A 23,756-nucleotide genomic window follows, 5' to 3' on the forward strand; every position below is an offset into this window, starting at 1 on the left:
ATGCATGTAATATTGAAAAGAAAAACTTTGAGGACCTTCCTCTGTCTTATATTTCTTTCATTTTATCAGGTATTTTATGAACTTTTTTTTCTGTTTCATGTTGTAGACCTCGGTCGTATGAAGTTTGTTGGACCGTTTCTCCGCTTATCTGGAGCCTTTTTCATAAGACGCACATTTCGTGGGGATAAACTCTATTGGGCCGTGTTTTCAGAGTATGTGAAGACTATGATGCGGGTTAGTTTATTAATTACAGTGCTGTACATTTAACATTTGTTCATTAACCTTAAAGCTATATAATACATATTATCAAAGCCTTCAGATCCATATGTCATAGTGTTCATACCCATATGTCTAAGTCATTGAATAAGGCCTCGTGCACAAGTATTCTGACAGTCTGGTACAAAACTACAATAGGTCTTTTATTGGGGTGGTCCTCTCAAAGTAAAAAGTATGCAGAATGTAGGTTAACCCCTTAAGGACGCAGGGTAGTTTGTACGATAATGTTTGGTGAATTATGAATATTTTCCCTCTCTGTCTTTCATATTCAATTTCAATTCATAACTGTTTTATTTTTCTGTTAACTCTGTTTCCGTATATACTCGAGTATAAGCCGACCCGAATATAAGCCGAGGCCCCTAATTTTACCACAAAAAAATGGGAAAATTTATTGACTAGAGTATATGCCGAGGGGGGGAAATGCAGCAGCTACTGGAAAATTTCAAAAATTAAAATGGTCGGAGTTTTTGGGTGCAGTAGATGCTGGGGAAGGGGAGGGGGTGTTTTGGTTGTCTTTCTGCTTCTTCCCTGCGCTTGAGGACTGTTTTTTCTTCCCCCACTTGAAATTCAGCCTGGCTGAATATAGGGTATCGGTAGTGCTCCTATTAACCCCTTTCCGACGGAACAGGAGCACTGCAGTAGACCGGGCACTTTCAGACACAGGGATACCTAATGTGTATGTGTTTCACAGTCATTTTCTACTTTTCTAGGGAAAGGAGGGATTTACAACTTTTCGAAACTTTATTTATTATATTAAAGCTTTTTTTTTTTTTTTCACTATTTTATGGGAGATTCTATACAATACTATTGCGGCTGGTCATAGACCCCCCTCCCATAAAAAGAAAAAAATATATTTTCTTTTTTTTTGCTTGACTCGAGTATATATGGTAGCTATGTGAGGGTGTATTCTTTGCGTGACAAGTTGTACTTTAATTTGTCACCATTTTGGGGAACAATGTTTTGATTAGCTTTTATTTACTTTTTTGAGGGGTCCATATGAAATAACACACAATTCTCATCATCATAATTTTTTTACGTTTTGACATGGCAGCTTTATCTAGTGGGTCATTACGAATACGCCAATACCATATTTATGTTGGTTTTTATTACGTTTTATCTATTATAGTACATCTCACATTAGTTCCTATGGGAACTCTGCATAGTCAGTGAGTCATTGACTTCAATGACATTTTTTACACATGTAAAAAATGCGCCAAAAAACATGCGCTTTTTGGCACTTTTTTACACGTGTAAAAATGTCATTGAAGTCAATGGGAGTCTGATTTTTACACGTGTATTCTTTACACGTGTATTATGCAGAAATAAGCGCGCGTTTACTCCATGTGCACGGGCCCTTAAAGGAACTCCCTGACTTTCATAGCAGAGTTAAAAAGTTGCAGCTATCTGTGTGTTTTTTCCAACAGCCTTTTCATCCTTTCCTCCCCTCTCCATAGATTTTTATGTAAAAAGTAGCTGTCTTAGTGGAGCAGGAAACATATTTCTTCAAGTATTATATATATTTTATATACACACTAGCAGAAGGACCCCGCTTTGCATGGGTATATTTCCTTTTTTGTTTGTGTAGTGGCTCCATAACAATTGGCATTGGTCTATTTTGTATGTTATTTGTGTGTAGTTTAAATATTTTTCAATTTATAAGAATGCATCCAGTATGGCAGTCCAGTATAGGCACAGTCTATTTATGGCTGTGTTGTTATGGAAACCTGGTAAATGAAATGTGAAGTTATATTGGCTGATACATGTCATATTGTTGAATATTTAAGGACCCGCAAACTGCTGTTGGCTAATGCAGGTTCTAAATAGCTTGCTTTCTATGGAAACCTGGTGTAAAGCTGTGTGTATGTCAGGAATGAAGAACCTACGAGTTTCCATTGGTCCATAAGCGTCATCTAATCATGTGTATCTCAGTTTGGATATGAGTGAAAAACCTGCGAACAACAAGTCAGTTTCCAAATGAGTAATTATGCTAAACCAGTAGCCCAAAAGTGTTTGGTAAAATTGGGAATAGATAGTTCTCCCATTCCTGTATGGAGATAAATGACTGAGGCCTTAATTCTTGGGCATTTGTTGGCCCAAATAAAGCAAAGTACATCATCCTGCTTGTTCAGGCATGGGAAATCGTATGGGAAATTCCAAAATAGGTATGGTGAGGTCAGCATCTTAATGGCATGGACTCGTCCAAACCATGGGTTATCCCCATGTCTGAAGATCCCTGCGAATGATGTGCAACAAAAGGGGGTAGTTGGCAGTGTATAGGTCTTCTTTGGGGTGAGGGTGACGTCCATGTACAGCAACCTTATGTAGCATACATTGAAGACAAAATTTAGCTCTATTAGCTTAATGGTCGGGCGGTTGACATTGCAGAACATCACTTCTGATCTTTGACACATTCACAAAAATTCCTAAAGTTGACGAGAGCCCATTGAGAAGTTTAATTAGGTTGGGTAGAGAGATCAGGGTTAGTGAGATCAATAGCAGGTCATCTGCAAATAGGCATTTCTTATTTTCCCACGGCCCTATGTGGACTCCCATGATATTAGGATTTGATCTGACAGAACATGCCAAGAGGGCACCTTGGAAAGTACCAATTGCTATTGGGAGAGGGTGGAGGAAGGGAGTTTGAGATACACTTTTGCAGTGGAATAGAGAGATCGAAGTACATTGTGGAAGGGGCAAATGATACCTATCTTATGGAGGACTGCAATGTGATAGTCCAAAGAGAGGCTATTGAAGGCCTTCTCTATATAGATAGTACAAGGTTGTAAAGTCCAAGCTGTGATAATGAAGACGAATTACAAATATTATGTGGGACGAGTTCCACTTAGTCACTGTGGACCCAGGTAGGTAGGAAAACGTTCAGGCGTTGGGTTAGGATGGAGGTAAAGATCTTGTTGTCTAAATTTAACAGGGATATCTGCCTATAATTGGAAGGGGACAGAAGATTCATGTTCGACTTAAGGATCATGAATATCATGGCATCTATGAATTCGGGAGGCATAATATGGGGAAAAACAAGGAAAGAAACTTTTTATAATAGACAGCAGACAACCCTTCCTGACCTGGGACTTTCCCAAGCTTAAGTTGTTTAATTGTGAGTTTGATCTCCTCATTTGTTACCACAGCATTAAGGCGATCAGGGTGCCTCTGGTTCCAAATAAGACAGCTCTTAAAGTAGTTATTAAGACATAGGCCCGGTTAATTGGGATAAGTGGTATGGTCTTGTTGAATACTACTATTGCACACTGCACTTTTTTTCCAGCAGTAGAATATGAGCAACCTTACTTTCCAAAGTGCTGTGATCCTTCTCTTCCAGATTTTGAAAAACTAAGGCTTTTATGATATTTTTTTGTAATCCATGGAATTATGGAGTGAGGTGGGGGTGCTGATCCTACACTGGGCTAAACATTTGTACACACTGTACACACACACTGCACAGTAATTTTCAGCTCTTTCAGACTTGGCATGCAGCTGAGGGTAATGAAGAGGTTCTTGGGAGCAGCAAGTGACATGCTATGCGGATGATCACTCACAGAGCTCACACATAGATGGCCTCTATAACAAGAATGAGGCAACTATAGCATGGATCCTGACTGATCCTGGCTTTTGTCCAGTGATATGACTGGTCAATCGTCATTGACTGACCAATTACAGCAATTGTGAAGTCAGAACCAACACAAATCTTCCTGTCCTTTTAGCAGTGTTTGGTTGCTGTCATCACTACCTGCCACAGTTTAAAGATGTGCCATAAATATACACTTCAGAATAATAACCCATGTTCATTCCTCCACTACAAAATATTTCCTATGTGTCAGTTGTTCTTCTGAGGAGGCTATTTATTATTAGATGATTTGATTGCTTTATTGTTATATTAAAAGGTGTCAGCCCCATTGATTGAAAGAATTTACCTTCTTTCCCTGCACAGCAGCGCTCCTATCTTTTTTGTGAATGGTTAAGTGATATCCTATATATAGCTTCATTTTGTGTTGAAACTACCCTTTAACTCAGTGACTCTCAAACAGGGTGACATAGTACCAAGGGGTGCAAAAGAGACAATCTGGTGGGGAAATGGCTGCATGTCCCCTTTTAACTGCCGATGTAATTGAATAGAATGGTGCAGGAGTAAGGCTTAGCTTCCTGCTCTATCACTCAATTGCATCAAAACTGCAATGGGAAAATGCATGCAGTTTGGATATAAATGTAGAAAACCTCACCAAAAACCACATGTGGAACACATTAATGTTCGAACTATAAATTAAAAAATTGTTCCAAAAAAAAAAAAACACATCAACATGTTTTTTTTTTTTTCTTTTTGTTAAACTTTATTGGGGAGGGGTGCCCGAGTAATTTTGTTTTTCCTGGGTGCCCCGTGTCTAAAAAGGTTGGGAAACACTGCTTTAACTAATAGAGTAAATGCATAAAATACATAAGAATCCAAAACTGCATTTATGCAGTAGAATATATGCTTTTATTTACAGAATGGATATGCACCACTAGAGTTTTTCATTGAAGGTCAGAGGAGCAGAACAGGCAAGACAATGCACCCAAGGCTTGGTATGTATAACTGACCATAGAATATTTATACCAAAAAGGATAAACATGTTTAATAAATAAGCTCTTACAAAATAACAGCGCTGTTCTCAAAAATCAACTCATTGACTAACAATAACTCCCGCCCCACAGATCGAAATGTTAAATTACTGCAAAACTTGGTGTGCAGTTATGTGTCAAGCAGATATGTAAATGATTACAGGTATGGTCTGGTTAGACACATAAGACTTTATAAGAGCATCAGTCACTGCCCTGTAAAAAGACTCTGAGGCTACTTTGGGGCTGTGTACTTCTTGGTGAGAGATCATTGACTGCTAGACAAGCTTCTATGGTATGCTTAAAGACATTTTACCCAGTTAACAGGCTTTGAGAAGAGGCACATTATTGGACTGAGAGAAAAAGTATGGTTGTTTCAATGAATAGCTCACAGGCTTGGCCGATTTTAGCTGTTAGGATTTGTTACGAGCAATTGTTATGTGAGTGCACGTACACATGGCAAACGGAGACCGAATGACCCAGACAGTAGGGAGGATCATTTGATCCACTGACAAGCAAGACGAGCTCAAAGCTTCCTTATCCACGATCTAGACATAGATGGCACCTTCCTTACCCCTGTCTTTGTTTGGAACATTTCTGGGGGCTTAGCAGAAGGAATTTTGATGTTATAGTGACTATTAAATGTTCTGCCATTGGCTGCCAGTCACCATTAACCTCGTCTGCAGTTGTCTGGTCTTTACTGAGCAATTCAGATTCTGTTTGGAATCCAACAATGGTAGGGTTTGAGTACAGACGTCTTGTAGCGAGCACTGCAATCCTTCAACACACTGCCCCAACTGCTGTGGAGAGGATCTAAGGAGACACTGCATACAAGAGTTGGTCACTGTAGTACACTAACATCTCACCGATATGTGCAAGACTACGGTCACTTGTCTTGCCTCTCATGACTGGGCTTCAAAGCTGGCATTTTCCAACAGGATAAGACACAAACTACAAAAATTATAGGCCACTAACCCTCATTGAGGCTTGATTCACATCTTCGCATGGGTTTCCATTTGCGTACCCCCCGACCGGAAGCCTAATCCACAAAAAAAGCGGTTACCTTAGGTAACCCGCTGACCTTATTAACTATAATGGGGTCCATGCAGCGCTTTTCTCTCTGCGTTTTTGATGCTGAGAGGGGAACGGAATCCCCAAATGCAGATGTGAACCAAGCTTTAATAGACGTTCTGTTATCATTTAAATTATAATATGATTTTTTTTTAAAAAAAGCACAGAATTAGACGAATTAATATTTTTTTTAATGATTTATTAAAACATAATAAAATGTACCATATGTACTCGAGTATAAGCCGACTTTTTCAGCTCTTCTCGGCTTATACACGAGTCAGGGTCCACGGAGCACAGAAAATTGGAAGGACCTGGAAGGGGGAGGTCCTTTAGTGCTACAGCTTTGTGATTGGCTTGTCGTGCTCACGGCCACAAGAAAAATGGCCGCTTACATAGTATTGTAAGTGGCTATTTTCTCGTGGCCGGCGGGCATGCGCAGTTGTTTTGCTCGAGGTCTAGAAGTTAGAAGCCGCCACTGTAAGAAGACGCGGTGAGGACCTTGTTCCAGAAGAAGATAGAGGCGGCGTTGGAGAGTTCTCTCATGGCATTGAGGACGCCCCATGCTGTTTGAGCGCTGGGGATGGCCCCAGTGCTGCGAAATAACTCATTTACATACTGAGAAAATATGGGATTTTAGGTGAACGGCGGCGTGGGGAAGACAATGAAAGGTGGGAGACAAATAGCCTTTCTTAAGGCTATTCCGACGTGTTAGGGAGAAGAAAAGTGATTGAATGATAGGATCCCTTTTAATGTTATGCTCTAATATATTTGTTGCTTTCACACACAAGGTTTCGTTTGATTTTATCCACTCCTTGATACGTTATTGACAATGAGTGTATGTCATATACAGCGTTGGAATTTCGGTGCTAGATTCACAGATGCAGGGTACAGTATTGTAATCCATAATTGATCGGCATGACTACAGTGACTCCATATAGGTCTGGTATACACAATGCTTTTTTGAATCAAAAACTGAATTTTCTTTTTAAAATGTCAGTAATAAGTATCAAACTAATATGCATTTCAGCTGAGTAATGTTTTATTATACCAGTAAGTATTCTTGCACACAGTGCATTACTTAGATGACCAGTGATTGCACAGTTATACAGTACAATCGTGTGGCTGATGCACAATGAGCATGCACGCTAAGCCAGAGGTTTTTGTGTTTAATGGCTGTTAGCTTGCAGCTGAAATGCATTGTATAATGTGCTACTCATTGCTGCTACTTCACATCCTTTAACTGCTTCAGGCTTAGGCCTCACATAAACATAACGGACTGCATTAAAAAAGCGTGGCGGGAATGTATGTAAAGTCTAATAAATTTTGGAGTAGTGCGATCTTGTATAGCTTGATGCCGGCAATGTCAGAGTGTACCAGTGTCAGCCCCAGCTGGTAACACCATGCTTGTTCATTCATACTTTTCTAATAGAAAAAAAAAAACAGGGAAAGAACTTTAAGTACAGTTATAGGGAAAGATGCTCAAAAGATGGCTATATCATGGGGAATACTGATCTTAACTACAGCAGACATGTCAGGAGATCCGATGAGTTGTCTTTACGATAAACAGATAAGTGTGTTTTTGCTAAAATGCAGAACTCTGTGCAGATTATTAATTAATTTTTTGATTTTTAGGACTATTGAATGTTGTAACTGACCCATTTTTCAGAGGAGAAGTGCTCGATACTTATCTGGTTCCTATTAGTATCACCTATGAGAAAATCTTAGAAGAATCTTTCCATGTGCAAGAACTTCTTGGAGCACAGAAATCCAAAGAATCTACTTCAGTAAGATAAACAACTTTTTTTTTTTTTTTTTAAATGAATAGTACCGGTGAATATAAGCGATTTCCTACTATTTATTAAAGGGACACTAAACCCTGAAAACTAAGGGAAAAAAACAGGAAAATGAATCAAATAGTTCATGTCTAGATATGTGTGCAGGATTACCGTATATACTCGAGTATAAGCCGAGTTTTTCAGCACAGTTTTTTTCGGGTCATTACGGTAATTTTCTGGTAGCAGGCCAGGATAGCAGACACACACACGGCGTGTGTCTGCTTCCTGGCGTGCTAGCAGAAGTACCGTAAGTACTTCTGCAGTTTTTAATGTACAGCATTACAGAGCGGTCGCCATAGAAACCGGCACCTCCGCTGTAATGCTTATAGCAGAGATGCTGAAGCTTATGCCTGCGATCTCTGATTGTAGGCATAAGCTTTGGCATCTCCGCCGTAAGCGTTACAGCGGAGGTGCCCTCTGGAGATGCCCTCCCCCTCTTAGTTCAAAATTAGCCCCCGGGGCCGGTCCCCACCGGCCCCATACCTTTAAAGTTGCAGGCCGGCTCCTGCGCAGTGCGCTCGCAGGAGCCGACCTGTTCCGACGACAGCCGGGAGCCTAATGAAGGCTCCCAGGCCTGTCATCGCTATATTACTATTACGGCTGGTCTATGACCAGCCGTAATAGTAATGTAGAGAATCTCCCATAGACGGCAATACACTTGTATTGCTGTCTATGGGACCTGCAATCAAATGACTGCAGGTTCAAGTCCCCCAGGGGGGGCTAAAAAAAATTGTAAAAAAAAAAAAAAGTTTAAAAAAAATATAATAAAAAATAAAAGTTCTAAATCACTCCTTCCCTAGAATACATATAAGGGCGGGTTCACAGCACCTGATCTCAGTTATGCAGGTTTCCATTTTCTGTTGGCAGAAGACAGAAACTGACATTCAGTGTCTGTGGGTGAGCGTCTTCTGCTGCCCATGGCGAAACAGTTTTTTTTTTTTTTACCAAACACAAAGTCCTGCATGTCCGACTAAAAAAAAAAAAAAAAAAAAAAAACGGTTTCATATAGATAGTCATAGTACCGAAATTACTTCAGAAATATCATTTACCAAATCTCTGTTCTATGTCGGCAGCAATCCTTAATTTTTAACCTTTATTTTAATGTTTGGATATTCTAAGGCTTACAACTCAAACAACAATTTTCTAAATTTTCAAGAACATTTCCAAAAAAAACATTTTTCAAGGGACCAATTCAGTTCTGAAGGCCGCTATAATAGAAACCCCCCATAAATCACCCCATTCTTTAAGCTGCACCCCTGAAATAATTTAAAACCGCATTTAGAATTTCTTGAAGGTACACATTTTAATTTCTTTCACTAACACATTCATTTAGTTCTAGAATTTACAAATTCACAAGGGATTAAAGGAGAAAATGCATCCCACAGTCTCTCCCAGAACATTAGAAACCCCCCAAAATATGACCTCAGTTTTGAAAACTAGACACTCAAGGAATTTATCAAGGGATTTAGTGAGAAATCTGATCCTTCATGCATTTCACAGAATTGGGCCATGAAAATGTAAAACATTTTTTTCCTATAAAATTTTGATTTACCGTATATACTCGAGTATAAGCCAACCCGAATATAAGCCAAGGCCCCTAATTTTACCACAAAAAACTGGGAAAACTTATTGACTCGAGTATAAGCCTAGGGGGGAAATACAGCAGCTACTGGAAAATTTCAAAAATTAAAATGGTTGGAGTTTTTGGGTGCAGTAGTTGCTGGGTGTTGGGGAAGGGGAGGGGGTGTTTTGGTTGTCTGTCTGCCCCTTCCCTGAGCTTGAGGACTGTTTTTTTCCCCCCACTTGGAATTCAGTCTGGCTGAATATAGGGTATCTGCAGTGCTCCTATTAACCCCTTCCTGACGGAACAGGAGCACTGCAGATACCTTATATTCAGTAGACTGAGCACTTTCAGACACAGGGATACCTGATGTGTATGTGTTTCACAGTCATTTTCTACTTTTGTATGTACTCTAGGGAAAGGAGTGATTTAGAACTTTTTTTAATTTTTTTTTTTAAAGCTTCTTTTTTTCCCCACTATTTCATGTGAGATTCTATACATTAATATTGTGGCTGGTCATAGACCCCCCCCCCTAAAAAAAAATAAAATTGTTGACTAGAGGGGGGCTTTTTCAGCACAAAAAGTGTGCTGAAAAATTCTGCTTATACTTGAGTATATACGGTAACCTCATTTCTATCATTTCTACAAGGAATTAAAGGAGAAAATAAGCTCACAATTTATTAAGCAATTTCTCTTGACTACAGAAATGCCTAAAACTTGGTTGTAAACAGCTGTATGAGCACACGGTGGACAGATGTGCAGAAATAGTTTTCAGTAGCCTTGTTGTAGTTGCAGTACTCCTGAAGTACCAGTATAGTGAAAACTCAACTAATGTAAGTGAAAAATAATGACCTCATTTTGAAAACTAGACACCTTAAGAAATCAAGGGGCATGGTGAGCACTTGTTCCCCTCACAGGTACTGTGTTAATTGATTTTCCACAAAGTGATGCACAACAGAGGATGAAAGGTAAATCTGTGTGGAGAACATCATGATATATATACAATTCTGTCAGATAATACTCATTTTCTTCCAGAAAATGATTGCAAGCACAAACTGTTTGGTATTAAAGGGATTCTACCACTAAAACACATTTTTTTCTAGGTAACACGTCGGAATAGCCTTTAGAAAGGCTATTCGTCTCCTACCTTTAGAAGTGCTCTCCGCCGCGCCGTTCGTTCAAAATACCGGTTTGTACCGGTATGCTAATGAGTTCTCTCGCAGCGATGGGGGCGTCCCCATCGCAGGAGCAGCGATGGGGGCGTCCCCATTGCAGCTTGAAAACCGACCGCAGCGCCGCCTCTATGGTCTTGCGTATCCTCCCCTTGCTTCTCCAGCGTCCTGTCGCACGCCTGCGCAGTACGCTCTGTTCGGCGAAGATTGCCGAACGTACTGCGCATGCGCGAAATTGCGGTCCCAGCCATAGTGCCATATAGCTATAGGTAGGAGACGAATACGTGTTAACTAGAAAAAAATGTGTTTTAGTGGTAGAATCCATTCAATATCTTCATTTATTTTGCTTGCAATGAAAAAACACAAAAGAGTATGAAAAAAAAGTCAAATCATTGATCATTTTACACAAAACTCCAAAAATGGGCCGGACAAAAGTATTGGCACCCTCAGCCTAATACTTGGTAGCACAACCTTTAGACAAAATAACTGCGAACAACCCCTTCCGGTAACCATCAATGAGTTTCTTACAATGCTCTGCTGGAATTTTAGACCATTCTTCTTTGGCAAACTGCTTCAGGTCCCTGAGATGTGAAGGGGGCCTTCTCCAAACTGCCATTTTGAGATCTCTCCACAGGTGTTCTATGGGATTCAGGTCTGGACTCATTGCTGGCCACTTTAGAAGTCTCCAGTGCTTTCTCTCAAACCATTTTCTAGTGCTTTTTGAAGTGTGTTTTGGGTCATTGTCCTGCTGGAAGACCCATGACCTCTGAGGGAGACCCAGCTTTCTCACACTGGGCCCTACATTATGCTGCAAAATTTGTTGGTAGTCTTCAGACTTCATAATGCCATGCACACAGTCAAGCAGTCCAGTGCCAGAGGCAGCAAAGCAACCCCAAAACATTAGGGAACCTCCGCTATGTTTGACTGTAGGGACCGTGTTCTTTTTTTTGAAGTCCTCTTTTTTTTCCCTGTAAACTTTATGTTGATGCCTTTTCCCAAAAAGCTCTACTTTTGTCTCATCTGACCAGAGAACATTCTTCCAAAATGTTTTTGGCTTACTCAGGTAAGTTTTGGCAAACTCCAGCCTGGCTTTTTTATGTCTCTGGGTAAGAAGTGGGGTCTTCCTGGGTATCCTACCATACAGTCCCTTTTCATTCAGACGCCGACGGATAGTACGAGTTGACACTGTTGTACTCTTGGACTGCAGGGCACATCTAGGGAGGATAGCCACAGTGCCATGGGCTTTAAACTCCTTGATGACACTGCGCACGGTAGACACAGGAACATTCAGGTCTTTGGAGATGGACTTGTAGCCTTGAGATTGCTCATGCTTCCTCATAATTTTGCTTCTCAAGTCCTCAGACAGTTCTTTAGTCTTCTTTCTTTTCTCCATGCTCAATGTGGTACACACAAGGACACAGGACAGAGGTTGAGTCAACTTTAATCCATTTCAACTGGCTGCAAGTGTGATTTAGTTATTGCCACCACTTGTTAGGTGCCTCAGGTAAGTAACAGGTGCCGTTAATTACACAAATTAGAGAAGCATCACATGATTTTTTTAAACAGTGCCAATACTTTTGCCCACCCCCTTTTTATGTTTAGTGTGGAATTATATCCAATTTGGCTTTTTGACAATTCTTTTTGTGTTTTTCCATTGAAGACAAATTAAATGAAGATAATAATCCCAAAGAATTTGTGATTGCAATCATTTTCTGGAAGAAAATGAGTATTATCTGACAGAATTGCAGGGGTGCCAATACTTTTGTCCAACACTGTAGATGATCTATCAAGGCAAATCAATTATAAAATTAAAATTCCATGCACAGGCCAGGTTTTTTGGTGCAGGTGTCACACTGATAAATGAAAAAAACAGAAACACTATGCGCTTAAAAAGCAGTTACCAACAGAAATTTGCGGATCCTATAGGCTATAAAGAGATCCACCAGGTTACTGCCCAAAATCGGTAAAGAGAAAAGTCCTGCTTGCAAGACTTTTCTCTTTGCTTATTTTAAGCAGAATAGGGTACAGAGTCACCAAATGGTAATGTGACTGCAGCCTTACACTTTTTTTTTTGGGTCTTCCCACTATCCAGTTTGTGGAATGTATGTTTTTCTCATGGTGCTATATGGCTTTAGGACTTGGTCAGATAGGTCAACCCCTCCCATGTACTTAACCGGTTAAGGACCAGGTCTCATTTTTCAAAACTGACATATGTCAATTTATATGGCAATAACTTTGAGACGCTAAAACTTACACAAGTGAATATGAGACTTTTTTTTTCATGACGCATTGTACTCCATGTTAGTGGTAAACAATAATCAACATTTTTGTATTTTTATTTATAAAAAAAATTTGAAAAAAAATTGCAATTTTCAAAATGTAAAATGCTCTGCTTTTCAGGCAAATGGTCATACCTTCCAAAAACATGAATAGATATTATCTACCATATCTCTGCTTTATATTGGCATCATCTTTTATCATTATCCTTTAATTTTTTTGGGATGTTAGAAGCCTTATAAGTGTAATAGCGATTTTCCAGATTTACAAGAAAATTTCTAAAACTAATTTTTTAGGGACAACTTCAGTTCTTAAGGATAATTTTGAATCATGTCCTGGTCATGGCTATTAGTAGATAGATTGGAGTGTTATAAAGCAACTGTGAAATATTTGGTATCTTCACTACACCCATATGCAGCACAAGACCACAGAGTATTTTCCTCTCTGCTGCATTACAGGGGTCCACTTCATGGTATGTTTTCCATCAAATTCCTCTTTATAGACTTTAATGTAAGAAAGTAAGCCTTCTATCTGAAGAATAAAAGAAGACCTGTGTATAAAAGATAGTGCTCTTAATTGTCTGTTTTTCATGCAGGGTTTGATTAAAGCCAGGAGACTACTCAAAAATAATTTTGGAAATATTCACATTTTCTTTGGAGAACCAATATCACTGAGAACGATGGCCTCTGGAAAAATTAATCTTTCTCAATATAATCTAACAGACAGGTATTGAATTTCATATATACAATGCAGCAATCAATTTATAGACCTTGTGGCTTTGGTACACTGATTAATATATTTTATATTACAGACAGAGTCATCAACGACCAAAAGATATTCAGAAGTTTATTTCTGACATGGCATACAAAGTGGAACATCAGCAAATATCCAACATTATGCTAAGTCCTGGAGATTTGATAGCAACAATTTTGCTGCAGAATTTGCCAGCCTTAAACTACGATCTATTAATTGAGAAGTTGATTTGGCTCAGGAAATTAACAGAGGACTTGGGAGGACTTGTAGATTGGCCAGGTATGTATTCAACACCAAAACAGTATAGGATAATGCCATATATGGTTCACACATGGCTTCCTATCTATTTATGTCTGTGCATGCAATTCTGCAGAAAGTAACTATAAAATAACAAAGAAATACCTGAGGAAAGCCCTAGTAAACACAATATAGGAGATCAAGGGACACTGGACTCCAAATCAAGGTTGATATCCAGCTAAAAACTGCTTTCTGTCTATGATTAACATCCTATCAGCAATACCACGAGCACCTGGTCACAAGTAAATATGCTCACCTTGAACTTCGAGAAAATGGAGATTCATCTGTGCAGTACAGAGGCACAGAAAGTCATGAGGAACCTGTAATAGAGGCTCTGAAGAGAGACCTATGGAAACATTATATTAAACAAAGCATTCCATCTCAGATATTCCATCTCAGTCTCTATGGGCGTCATTATCTTACCCGGAGCTGATATGTTGCACTTTAAATCATTGTGTCAGACATGTCTCAAGACATAAGAGGGTTGGAGAGCGAATCCAGTATATATTTCAAGACTGACCAGGATAATAGAGAATCAGATGGGTCCTCTACATCCTCAAAACCCAACATACTTGATGCACCATCTAGAGTCGAGGCCAGGGAAGAATATATAGAAGGTGGCACAATTTGAGCAGATGTAGACAGCGTGGTAGGCCTTTTAGTGAAAACTCAGCTTGGCAGGGGAGCACTTGTGATGGACAAGCATAGTGTCCATCACTAGCATAGTGATGGACATTCAGGCAAACTCCATTCCAACCTGATTGGTCATTTAGTGCCATTTCTCTACAGGCTTCTTCATGCTCACAGATCAACAGCTCGTCCAATGACAATCTGTATACATCGTGATCTGTATTGCCTTGTACATAGAATTCACTTTGTTACCAATGCAGTTCAGGTAATATGAACCATATTAACCACTTCCGGACCGCCCATAGAGTATTTACGTCCAGAAAGTGGTTGCCTTGTTCTGACAGGACGTACCGGTACATCCTGTCAGAACACAGCAGCTGCATGAGATTGTGCAGCTGCTGATACTGGGAGCCGGCTGTAATTTCAGCCAGCGCTCCCAGAGAGAAGGCAGGGAAAGTTTATTACCTTCCCTGCCTACTCGATCACTGTGTATACAGTGCTCAACTAGTCCTGTATACACAGCTATATGTTCCACCATGATGTGGCTGCCCTCTGACCCAGCAGTCATGTGATCTGCCAGTGTCAGCAACTTACAAGAGCATCTTACAGATCTGATTGCAGTTCACTGCATATCAGGTGGTTGAGAATGAAGATGCACAGGTATAAAACAAAATGTGACCCCAACCCTTACATTCTCAAGATTCGTGAAGGTCAATGTTGTCGGACCTCTGATAATCACAATGTTCTGCCATATCTTGGTTATATTCCATAACATTCAATAATGGAGCATTTTATATGCCTATAAACTAATGCATTTATACATTCTCTTTTATAACTGTCATCTAGGTAATAAATCCATCGATGAAGTTGTTCAATCCACTCTCTCCCTACATTCAAATATTATGGCTGTTGTGGACGGTCACATTGTTTTGCGTGAGCACAATGTTACAGAAGTCTTGACTGAAGAAGTAGTCACCAAACAAGCTCTCACTTATCTGACTTGCACATCTTACAGAAACAAAATGGTGAATGTTTTCATACGACCTGCCCTTGTTGTGTTGGCATGTAGAACAGCACAGAGTTTTCAAAAAGGTAAAACCTATTTTAAATCAAATTGACATTAACTGTTTGCTTATTCACAGTTGTGTTATTTGCCTTCTGAAAAGTTTGCATTTTAAATATTTGTATATACCTATTACAACACCTGATTTTAAGTTCCGTATGTTAGGGATACTTAATCTGTGGTGTTAATGTTATCAGTGTTCTTCATGTACAGGAAGGTTTGATGTTTCTGCTTTACATCACTTGTCTCATGTCTTTGTATTTTTGTGTACAAATATGTAGTAGTCTCTGCTTAAAGAGGACCTTTCACTGATTTGGGCACAGGCAGTTCTATATACTGTTGGAAAGCTGACAGTGCGCTGAATTCAGCGCACTGTTGGCTTTCCCGATCTGTGCCCCAGGTAAAGAGCTATCGGTCCCGGTACCGTAGCTCTTTACAGTCAGAAGGGCGTTTCTGACAGTCAGTCAGGTACGTCCTTCTCCACAGCAGTGCCTATCGCGCAGTACAGTGTGAACGGGGAGGAACGTCCCACCCCCTACTGATAATACTCCTCTATGGGTGAGCACTGTGAGCAGCTTGGCTGCATCTCTGGAGTAGCTGAGCTGAGCGCACGGCCAGCATTGCTATACCGGAGAACTGCTGCTACACCGGAGAACCGCTGAACCCTGCTGCATACTCAGCTATGCTGCATCAGAGATGTAGCAGATCTGAGTGTGCGCTGAACCCTGCTTGCACACACTGGTCAATCAACGCTGGTCAATGCATTCCTATGGGAAAAAGTCAGCTCGCACATATCGCAAGCTGACAGGGATCCCGACCAGATAGAGCCCCAAAGAGTTGGGGGAGTAACGTTCCCACCTAAATAAAGGTAATCCCTAGCTAATCTAACTGTACATCTATCCCTGTCTCACAGTCACATAGTTCACAGTCTCAAATTAACCAAATGTTAAATCCACCATTCGTATAAATTGGAGGTCACCTGATTTAGCTAGCCAATTACTTTTTCCAATTTTTTTTTTCCCGATGCCTCCGTTGTCGTAATTCCTGTCCCACCTCCCCTGCGCAATTATTGATGCAAAAAAAGCGCCAGGGAAGGTGGGAGAGGATCCGAATTTTTTATGCGTTTGCCTCGTGGTATTCGATTGGAATCGAGTACCTCGAACGGCCTGATATTCGATCGAATATCTATTCGATCGAACATTGTTCGATCATCTCTGATGATAAAGGGATTTTATTGTTGACTATATTGTTTTTTAAATAAGCATATCTTTACATAACCGTTAGGCTATTCTAGGCATACCTTTCATTCATTGATCTGTGCCACCGTTTTTTAATTAACCCGCTTTTCTTGATATGCTAAGTACTCTTCAGGGAGCATCGGAATCCTTCTCACTGTTCCCTGAACACCATAGCCTCATCAGCCGCCTCCCTTTCTCACCGTCCCTTCTTTACAGATGATCTTTCTTCCTACAGTTCTTCACTGCTTCCAAGTGTTTCCTTGCTAAAAAATGTGACTTATAATTGTGAAAAAAAAATCTGTAATTATATTACAAAATAATACAAGGTAAAAGGAAAGTGGCCTAACATTGTTACAATTTCAAAAATCTTCAGAGTAAAAAAAAAAAAAAAAGCCATATTACTTATCTTAAAGAGGACCTTTCATCAGATTGGGGCATAGGCAGTTCTATATACTGCTAGAAAGCTGACAGTGCGCTGAATTCAGTGCACTATCGGATTTCCCGATCTGTGCCCGGTGTAAAGCGCTATCGGTCCCGGTACCGTAGGGCTTTACAGTCAGAAGGGCGTTTCTGACACTTAGCCAGGGACGCCCTTCTGCCCAGCAGCGCCTATCGGGCTGTACTGTGGAGCGGGGAGGAACGCCCCCTCCCTCTGCTCACACAGCTCGTCCATAGACGAGTATTATCAGGAGAGGGAGGGGGAGTTCCTCCCCGCTCCACAGTACAGCGCGATAGGCGCTGCTGGGCAGAAGGGCGTCCCTGGCTAAGTGTCAGAAACGCCCATCTGACTGTAAAGCGCTACAGTACCACGACCGATAGCGCTTTACACCGGGCACAGAACGGGAAAGCCGATAGTGCGCTGAATTCAGCGCCCTGTCAGCTTTCCAGCAGTATATAGAACTGCATGTGCCCGATCTGATGAAAGGTCCTCTTTAAGTATAAAAATTATAGATATATTGGATCTTTTTATGATTCATAAAATATATAACACTTCTGGATCCAGATGATTATGATGCCATATTTGGAGTAAAAAAATATAGAGCAAAGGGAGTTTCCTCATAGGGTTTTTTGGGTTCCTCTCGATCAGCAATGTAGAATTATAGGTTAGACTTGATAGATATTCATAAGTATATGCAATTAGATTGTAAAGTAATACAAGGTAAAAGCATAGATGTTAAATTTTCCAAAACCTTAACTCGGATAAAAAAGAGCCATATTCCTTTTCTTGCCACAGAATGAAAATAATAGGCATATTGGCTCTTTTTTTATTTTAATGATATTTATACTATATAATACTTGCTAATGTAGTGTCATTTTTTTATTTCTTTTTTAGATTATATCCATATCTCATTTTCTTTCTTGAGGAATCTTTTTTCCAAAGAATTTATCCTTTTCTATGGCTATGAAGAACAGGTAATAAGAAAGTTAATCAAATTTAGCAAAAAGTAAAACAAAACTTGCAAGGAACTTAATAGAAATAATAGATTTCACAAATATTACATACTTTTAAATGAAGTGTTACTCCAAAGTCAAGGAGACAGGCAGTCATTAGGGCCTTTACTACTACTACTACTTGGTGATTGTACCAACCATAAAATAGTATCAGTCATTTGTTTTTAGTCACTTTATTCACTTTATTTATTTTGGAATGATCACTGGGTGTAGATTTTTAACTATAGCCAATAAAAGTTAGGTTTTATTATTTTTGTGTCTAAAATGGAGTACCCTTGTGTGATTAGATGTTGAAATAGGACTCTAAACCCTGTGTATATATAACCTTTACTACAAACCTATCAGTCTGCTCTGCCTCTTTTGGTTCTTTAACATGCTGCCTGCAGATATCCCTGCATTTTCATCAGACAGGTGTGCTTTAAATGGAATTTACAAAAAGACATGCTATATAATGAAATTCAGTTTTCATATACACATTGTGGGGTAGATCCATTAAGAATCTCAGGTTTATAATTTAAGAATTGTCACAAGTGTTTTTTTTCCTGACCTTGCCACCTACACTAGGTTCAGCCTAGCATTTGGCTTTTAGTCGCTCGGATCTGCCTGGGGGCCTGAAAGACTGAAAGCACTTACCCTTAGTCTCCATAGACTATAAAGGGAGACTCCAACACAGGTATGAACCGAACCTTATTGAAAAGAAAGTGTGGTGATGGCATTCTTTGAGCCACCAGATTCATAATTATTTATGGCAGCTTGCTAGCGTAAATGACGCTTGAAATCTAAGCAGGCATAGATACCCTATTTCTTCAAAAATAAGCCCTACCCCGAAAATAAGCCCTATCTTGATTTTGCAGGGTTTTTGTAGTAGGCTTGAATTATAAGCCCTACTCCAAAAAATAAGTCCTAGTTAGTCCACACTTCCAGTACTAGGTTATGTCACGTGACGTTAATGAGACAGAGAATAGACATACCGTAGCTCCCAACTGTCCTAGACAAGTGCCCCGCTACCTCCCCCAACGGCAGAGTAAAATCCACTCACCCGCTCCCGAGTCTCACTCCACAGTCACTCTCCACAGCCTTCTGCCTAACGAGTCTGCCTTCTGAGTGCAACCTCCTGGGTCCTGCCTCCCAGCCACTACTATGCTGTTGGCTTGGCTATCTGTGTGACCAGATGTTAAAGAGGACCTTTCACCACTTTTGGGCACATGCAGTGTTATATACTGCCAGAAAGCCGACAGTGTGCTGAGTTCAGCGCACTGTCGGCTTTCCCGATCTGTGCCCGGTGTAAAGAGCTTACGGTGCCGGTACCGTAGTGCTCTATGGTCAGAAGGGCGTTTCTGACCATTAGCCAGAGACGTCCTTCTGCCTCGCGGCGCCAATCGCGCTGTGCTGTGAGAGCCGGGAGGAACTCCCCCCTCCCCTCCTGATAATACTCGTCTATGGACGAGCTGTGTGAGCAGAGGGAGGGGGCGTTCCTCCCCGCTCCACATCACAGCGCGATAGGCGCCGCGAGGCAGAAGGACGTCTCTGGCTAATGGTCAGAAACGCCCTTCTGACCATAGAGCACTACGGTACCGGCACCGTAAGCTCTTTACACCGGGCACAGATCGGGAAAGCCGACAGTGCGCTGAACTCAGCGCACTGTTGGCTTTCTGGCAGTATATAACACTGCATGTGCCCAAAAGTGGTGAAAGGTCCTCTTTAAGTGCCACTCCTGCTTACTCCCACAAATGCAGCCACTCCACTATAGCACCGTCCCTCAGCATAAAGGAGAGGAGGTAGAGCAGGCACTGGGCCACTGACACATAAATTGTGAGTGAGAGAGTGTCAATAATTTTTTTGTTTGTTTGTTTTTTAAAAACCTGACTCTGCACCATCAATTGTGACTGTAAGCGAGGGTTAGTTTTACTAACCCTAACCATTTTACTAGATTCTTCCGGAGTCAATCAGAAAAGATTCTGATTCGCTTTGGTGCCTGAAAAAGAAGACCTACCCCCAAAATAAGTCCTGTCTCCTTTTCCGAAGAAAAATTATATAAGACCCTGTCTTATTTTCGGAGAAACACAGTGTCAGTGTAGGTGCATAGCCCGATGTGTCTATGCCTTGTCATAAATCAGGTTAATCCACTGGTGGCACAGAAAACCAGCATACAAACCGTCTTGATGAATTTGCATACACAAATACAGCTACAAAGTCTGGGATCCATTTAACATTTTCTGAACTACTATCTAAATTGTACCTCTTTAACCCTTACCAGACATCTGCCATACTATTGGTGAATGTCAGGTCTTTAAACATGACAGCAATATGATCGCAGGTATCAAACCATCTAATGCTTCCATAAAGCCTGAACTTGGCACCATTTTCCTGGCAGCATATGGGCGCCACTATTTTACTAGTGATTGCTGACCCAAAGATTAAGATCCAGGGCTGGTGATTAGTTACTCTATCAAAAAGCCGATTTCTTTCCTACAGGAGAAATTGCTGGGATATTTCTTTTTTATGTAACTTTTCTGTGTGATCATTTAAAATGTGTAGTAAATCAAAATAAATATTTTTTCCTCTAGGATTTTGAAGATGATTGTCTTCTACTGGCCAGGTTAAATGTTATCTGTAGGACACCTTATGAAATTTTTATAAATGAGAAGAATAATTTGGCTCAATTTCTATACGGAATGTTATATCCAGTGTTTGAAGCATATCAGGTACCAAGTCCTATTAACTGTATCTGTAACATTGTTTATGGAAAGTAATAAGTAGGAAAGGCGGGCACTACTCACTTACTAGCTACTGCATTTCTTGACACATACAGTGGTGAATAAACGTTTGTGTAGATTTCCAAATTTTCTACATTTTTGCATACATGGGCCCTAAAATTACATCAGATTTTCAAGTCCTAAAATTAGTTAAAGGGAAACAAATCAAACAGTTGAGTAAAAAATATTACACTTGGTAATTTACTTACATGTCAGAGTGTCAAAAATGTGTGAATTTTTGCATTCAGTATCTGATGTGAACCCCTTTGTGCAGCAATAACTGCACCTAAACATTTTCATTTCACATTTTGATTAGTTCTGCACATTAACTTGGAGGGATTTTAGACCATTCCCATGTTTAAAACGGATTCAACTCTTATGCTGGTGGGTTTCCTTCAATTCTTCCACAGCATTTCAAACAGCCACAAAACATTGTTACAGTAGCCTTCTGACTTGTCCAAGTGATACTTAGCAAACTGCAGATGGAGAGCAGCGGCTTTCTCATTGCAGTCCTGCCTAGAAGATCATTGTTGTTCTGTATCTTTCTGATGGTGGAGTCATGAACATTAACCCCTTCCCGACATCCGCTGTAATAGTACGGCGCTGCCGGGAAGGACTTTGTGCGCACCATGCCCTGCTGGTGTCAGCCATATGTTACGGCTGACAATGCCCTGTAACACCTGCGGTCGGAACCGGGTTCGATCGCAGGTGTTATCCCCTGAGATGCCAGCGGTCAAAACATTACCACCGGTATCTCAGGGGTTTCGGTATATTATGGTGCCGATTGGCACCCCCCACGGCGGTTTCAGGGGGTGCCGATGTTCGTAGGGGGCAGCCCGGGGTCTAATCAGTGACTCCGGGTCTTCCCCCTCACTTACCCCCTCCACGTACCTGGTTGATCCTGCCCAAAAGGAAGCTGTCAGCCCTGTGCGTCTACACAGGCTGACAGCTTCCTCTACACTTCAATACACGTGTATTGCAGCGTATATCTAGTGAAGCAGTGGTCAGCAGATCACTGCGTCAATCCCCCATGGGGACAGAAAAAAAAAAGTTAGAAAAAAGTAAAAATAAAAAAGTTTAAAATAAATTAGAAATAAATAAAGCCCCAATAATCCCTTTTTCCCCATATAAAATGTTTTATTATGTAAAATAAAGAAAAATAGAAAAAAACATTATATATTTGGTATCATTGCGTCCGTAATAACCTGAACAATAAAATTAAAACATTATTTAAACCGAACGGCGAACGGCATTAAAAAAAAACAAAACGTAGAAAACCGCACAAAATAATGATTATTCACCACCTTTCCCTTACCAAATGTCCAATAACAAGTAATCAAATGGTCAGATGAAAACCAAAATGGTACCAATAAAAAGCAGAGGTCATCCCGCAAAAAAAAAGCCCTCAACCAGCTCTGTCTAGCGAAAAATAAAAATGTTATGCCTTTCAGAAGATGGCGATGCAAAAATAATTGATTTTTTCCCCTAAATTGAATTTTATTCTGCACAAATAGCAACACATTAAAAAATCATATAAATGAGGTATCGCTGCAACCGTACCGACCCGCAAAATAAAGGTAACATGTTACTTATGCTGTACGCTGCACAGGAGAAAAATAAATGCTAAAAAGCAATGCCAGAATTGATGTTTCCTTTTACATCCCACCCAGAAAGAGTTAATAAAATGTAGTCAATAAGTTACAGGGCCCAAAATGGTGGCATTGAAAAGTACATCTAATACCGCAAACACCAAGCCTTCATATGGCCATATTGCCAGAAAATAGAAATAAAAATCTAGCTTGTACAATGTGAAGACAAAAACCCTAAAAGTCGCCAAATCATTAGGACATAAGTGGCTGCGACTAGAAGGAAATGTATAAGCTGTGCGAGCGTTTTCAGGGGACACCCCATATTTTGCGCTTATGAGAGAGAATATACCAGCGCTGATCCCCCCAGAATGCTCCTCTTCCCCATCCGTGTTATAGAAGCTAGTGGGAAAATAGATGGGATTTGGTGTACCCAATTTACTCCGCACAGCTTACATATTCACTTATTATTACTAATGCTCACTACATCACTTGATAAATTCTTTGAGGCCTGCCTTTTTCAAAACGGGGTCACTTTCTAGAGGTTTCCACTGTTTTGACTACTCAAGGGCTTTGTAAATGTGACATGGCTCCTGAAACTGATCACAGCCAGATCTGCCCTCTAAAAGCTCCTTGGCGCGCCTTGCCTTCTGCGTCTCGCTGTGCGTCCATATATTAGTTTACACTCACAAGTGGGGTACTATGGTAGTGGGGAGAACTTGCCTAACAAATTGTGGGATGCATTTTCTCCTTTAACCCCTTCTGAATGTACAAATTCTAGGGCTAAACAAAAATATTAGTAAAATAAAATCAAATTTGAAAATTTCACCTCCATTTTGTATTAATTCCTGTTAAGCACTTATAGGGTTAAAATACTAGGTATATGTTGTTTTGGCTTATTTAAGGGGTGCAGTTTTGAAAATGGGGTGATTTATGGGGGGTTTTAATACAAGGGTCTTTCAAAACCCCTTCATAGTCCCTAAAAATGGGTTTTGGAAATTTCTTGAAAATTTTGAATATTGTTGTTTCACTTGTAAACCTTATAATGTCCGTAAAAAAATAAAAGGGGCGACTAAAGTTTGATGCCGATATAAACAGAGATCTGGGACATGAGATTTAGGATATAATTTTGGCGGTATGACTATCTGTATGCAATGCACATCATTTCAAACTTTAGAAAATGC

The 23,756-nt window shown here is 40.3% G+C and overlaps 1 protein-coding gene across 1 annotated transcript in view; it reads left to right on the forward strand.

Annotated features, from left to right (window-relative positions):
- The window catches only part of LOC142197476 (dihydroxyacetone phosphate acyltransferase-like), a 77,776-nt gene that overhangs the window by 21,218 nt on the left and 32,802 nt on the right, over nucleotides 1-23,756 (forward strand). Inside the window, exons 5-12 of the mRNA XM_075267774.1 lie at nucleotides 107-234; nucleotides 4,773-4,848; nucleotides 7,585-7,736; nucleotides 13,393-13,523; nucleotides 13,609-13,829; nucleotides 15,324-15,569; nucleotides 18,112-18,191; nucleotides 20,798-20,935. Coding sequence (XP_075123875.1) covers nucleotides 107-234; nucleotides 4,773-4,848; nucleotides 7,585-7,736; nucleotides 13,393-13,523; nucleotides 13,609-13,829; nucleotides 15,324-15,569; nucleotides 18,112-18,191; nucleotides 20,798-20,935 — 1,172 coding nt within the window. The remainder of the gene's footprint in view (nucleotides 1-106; nucleotides 235-4,772; nucleotides 4,849-7,584; nucleotides 7,737-13,392; nucleotides 13,524-13,608; nucleotides 13,830-15,323; nucleotides 15,570-18,111; nucleotides 18,192-20,797; nucleotides 20,936-23,756) is intronic.

The sequence above is a fragment of the Leptodactylus fuscus genome, chromosome 3, assembly GCF_031893055.1.
Source record: "Leptodactylus fuscus isolate aLepFus1 chromosome 3, aLepFus1.hap2, whole genome shotgun sequence".
In the NCBI taxonomy this organism is placed as follows: domain Eukaryota; kingdom Metazoa; phylum Chordata; class Amphibia; order Anura; family Leptodactylidae; genus Leptodactylus; species Leptodactylus fuscus.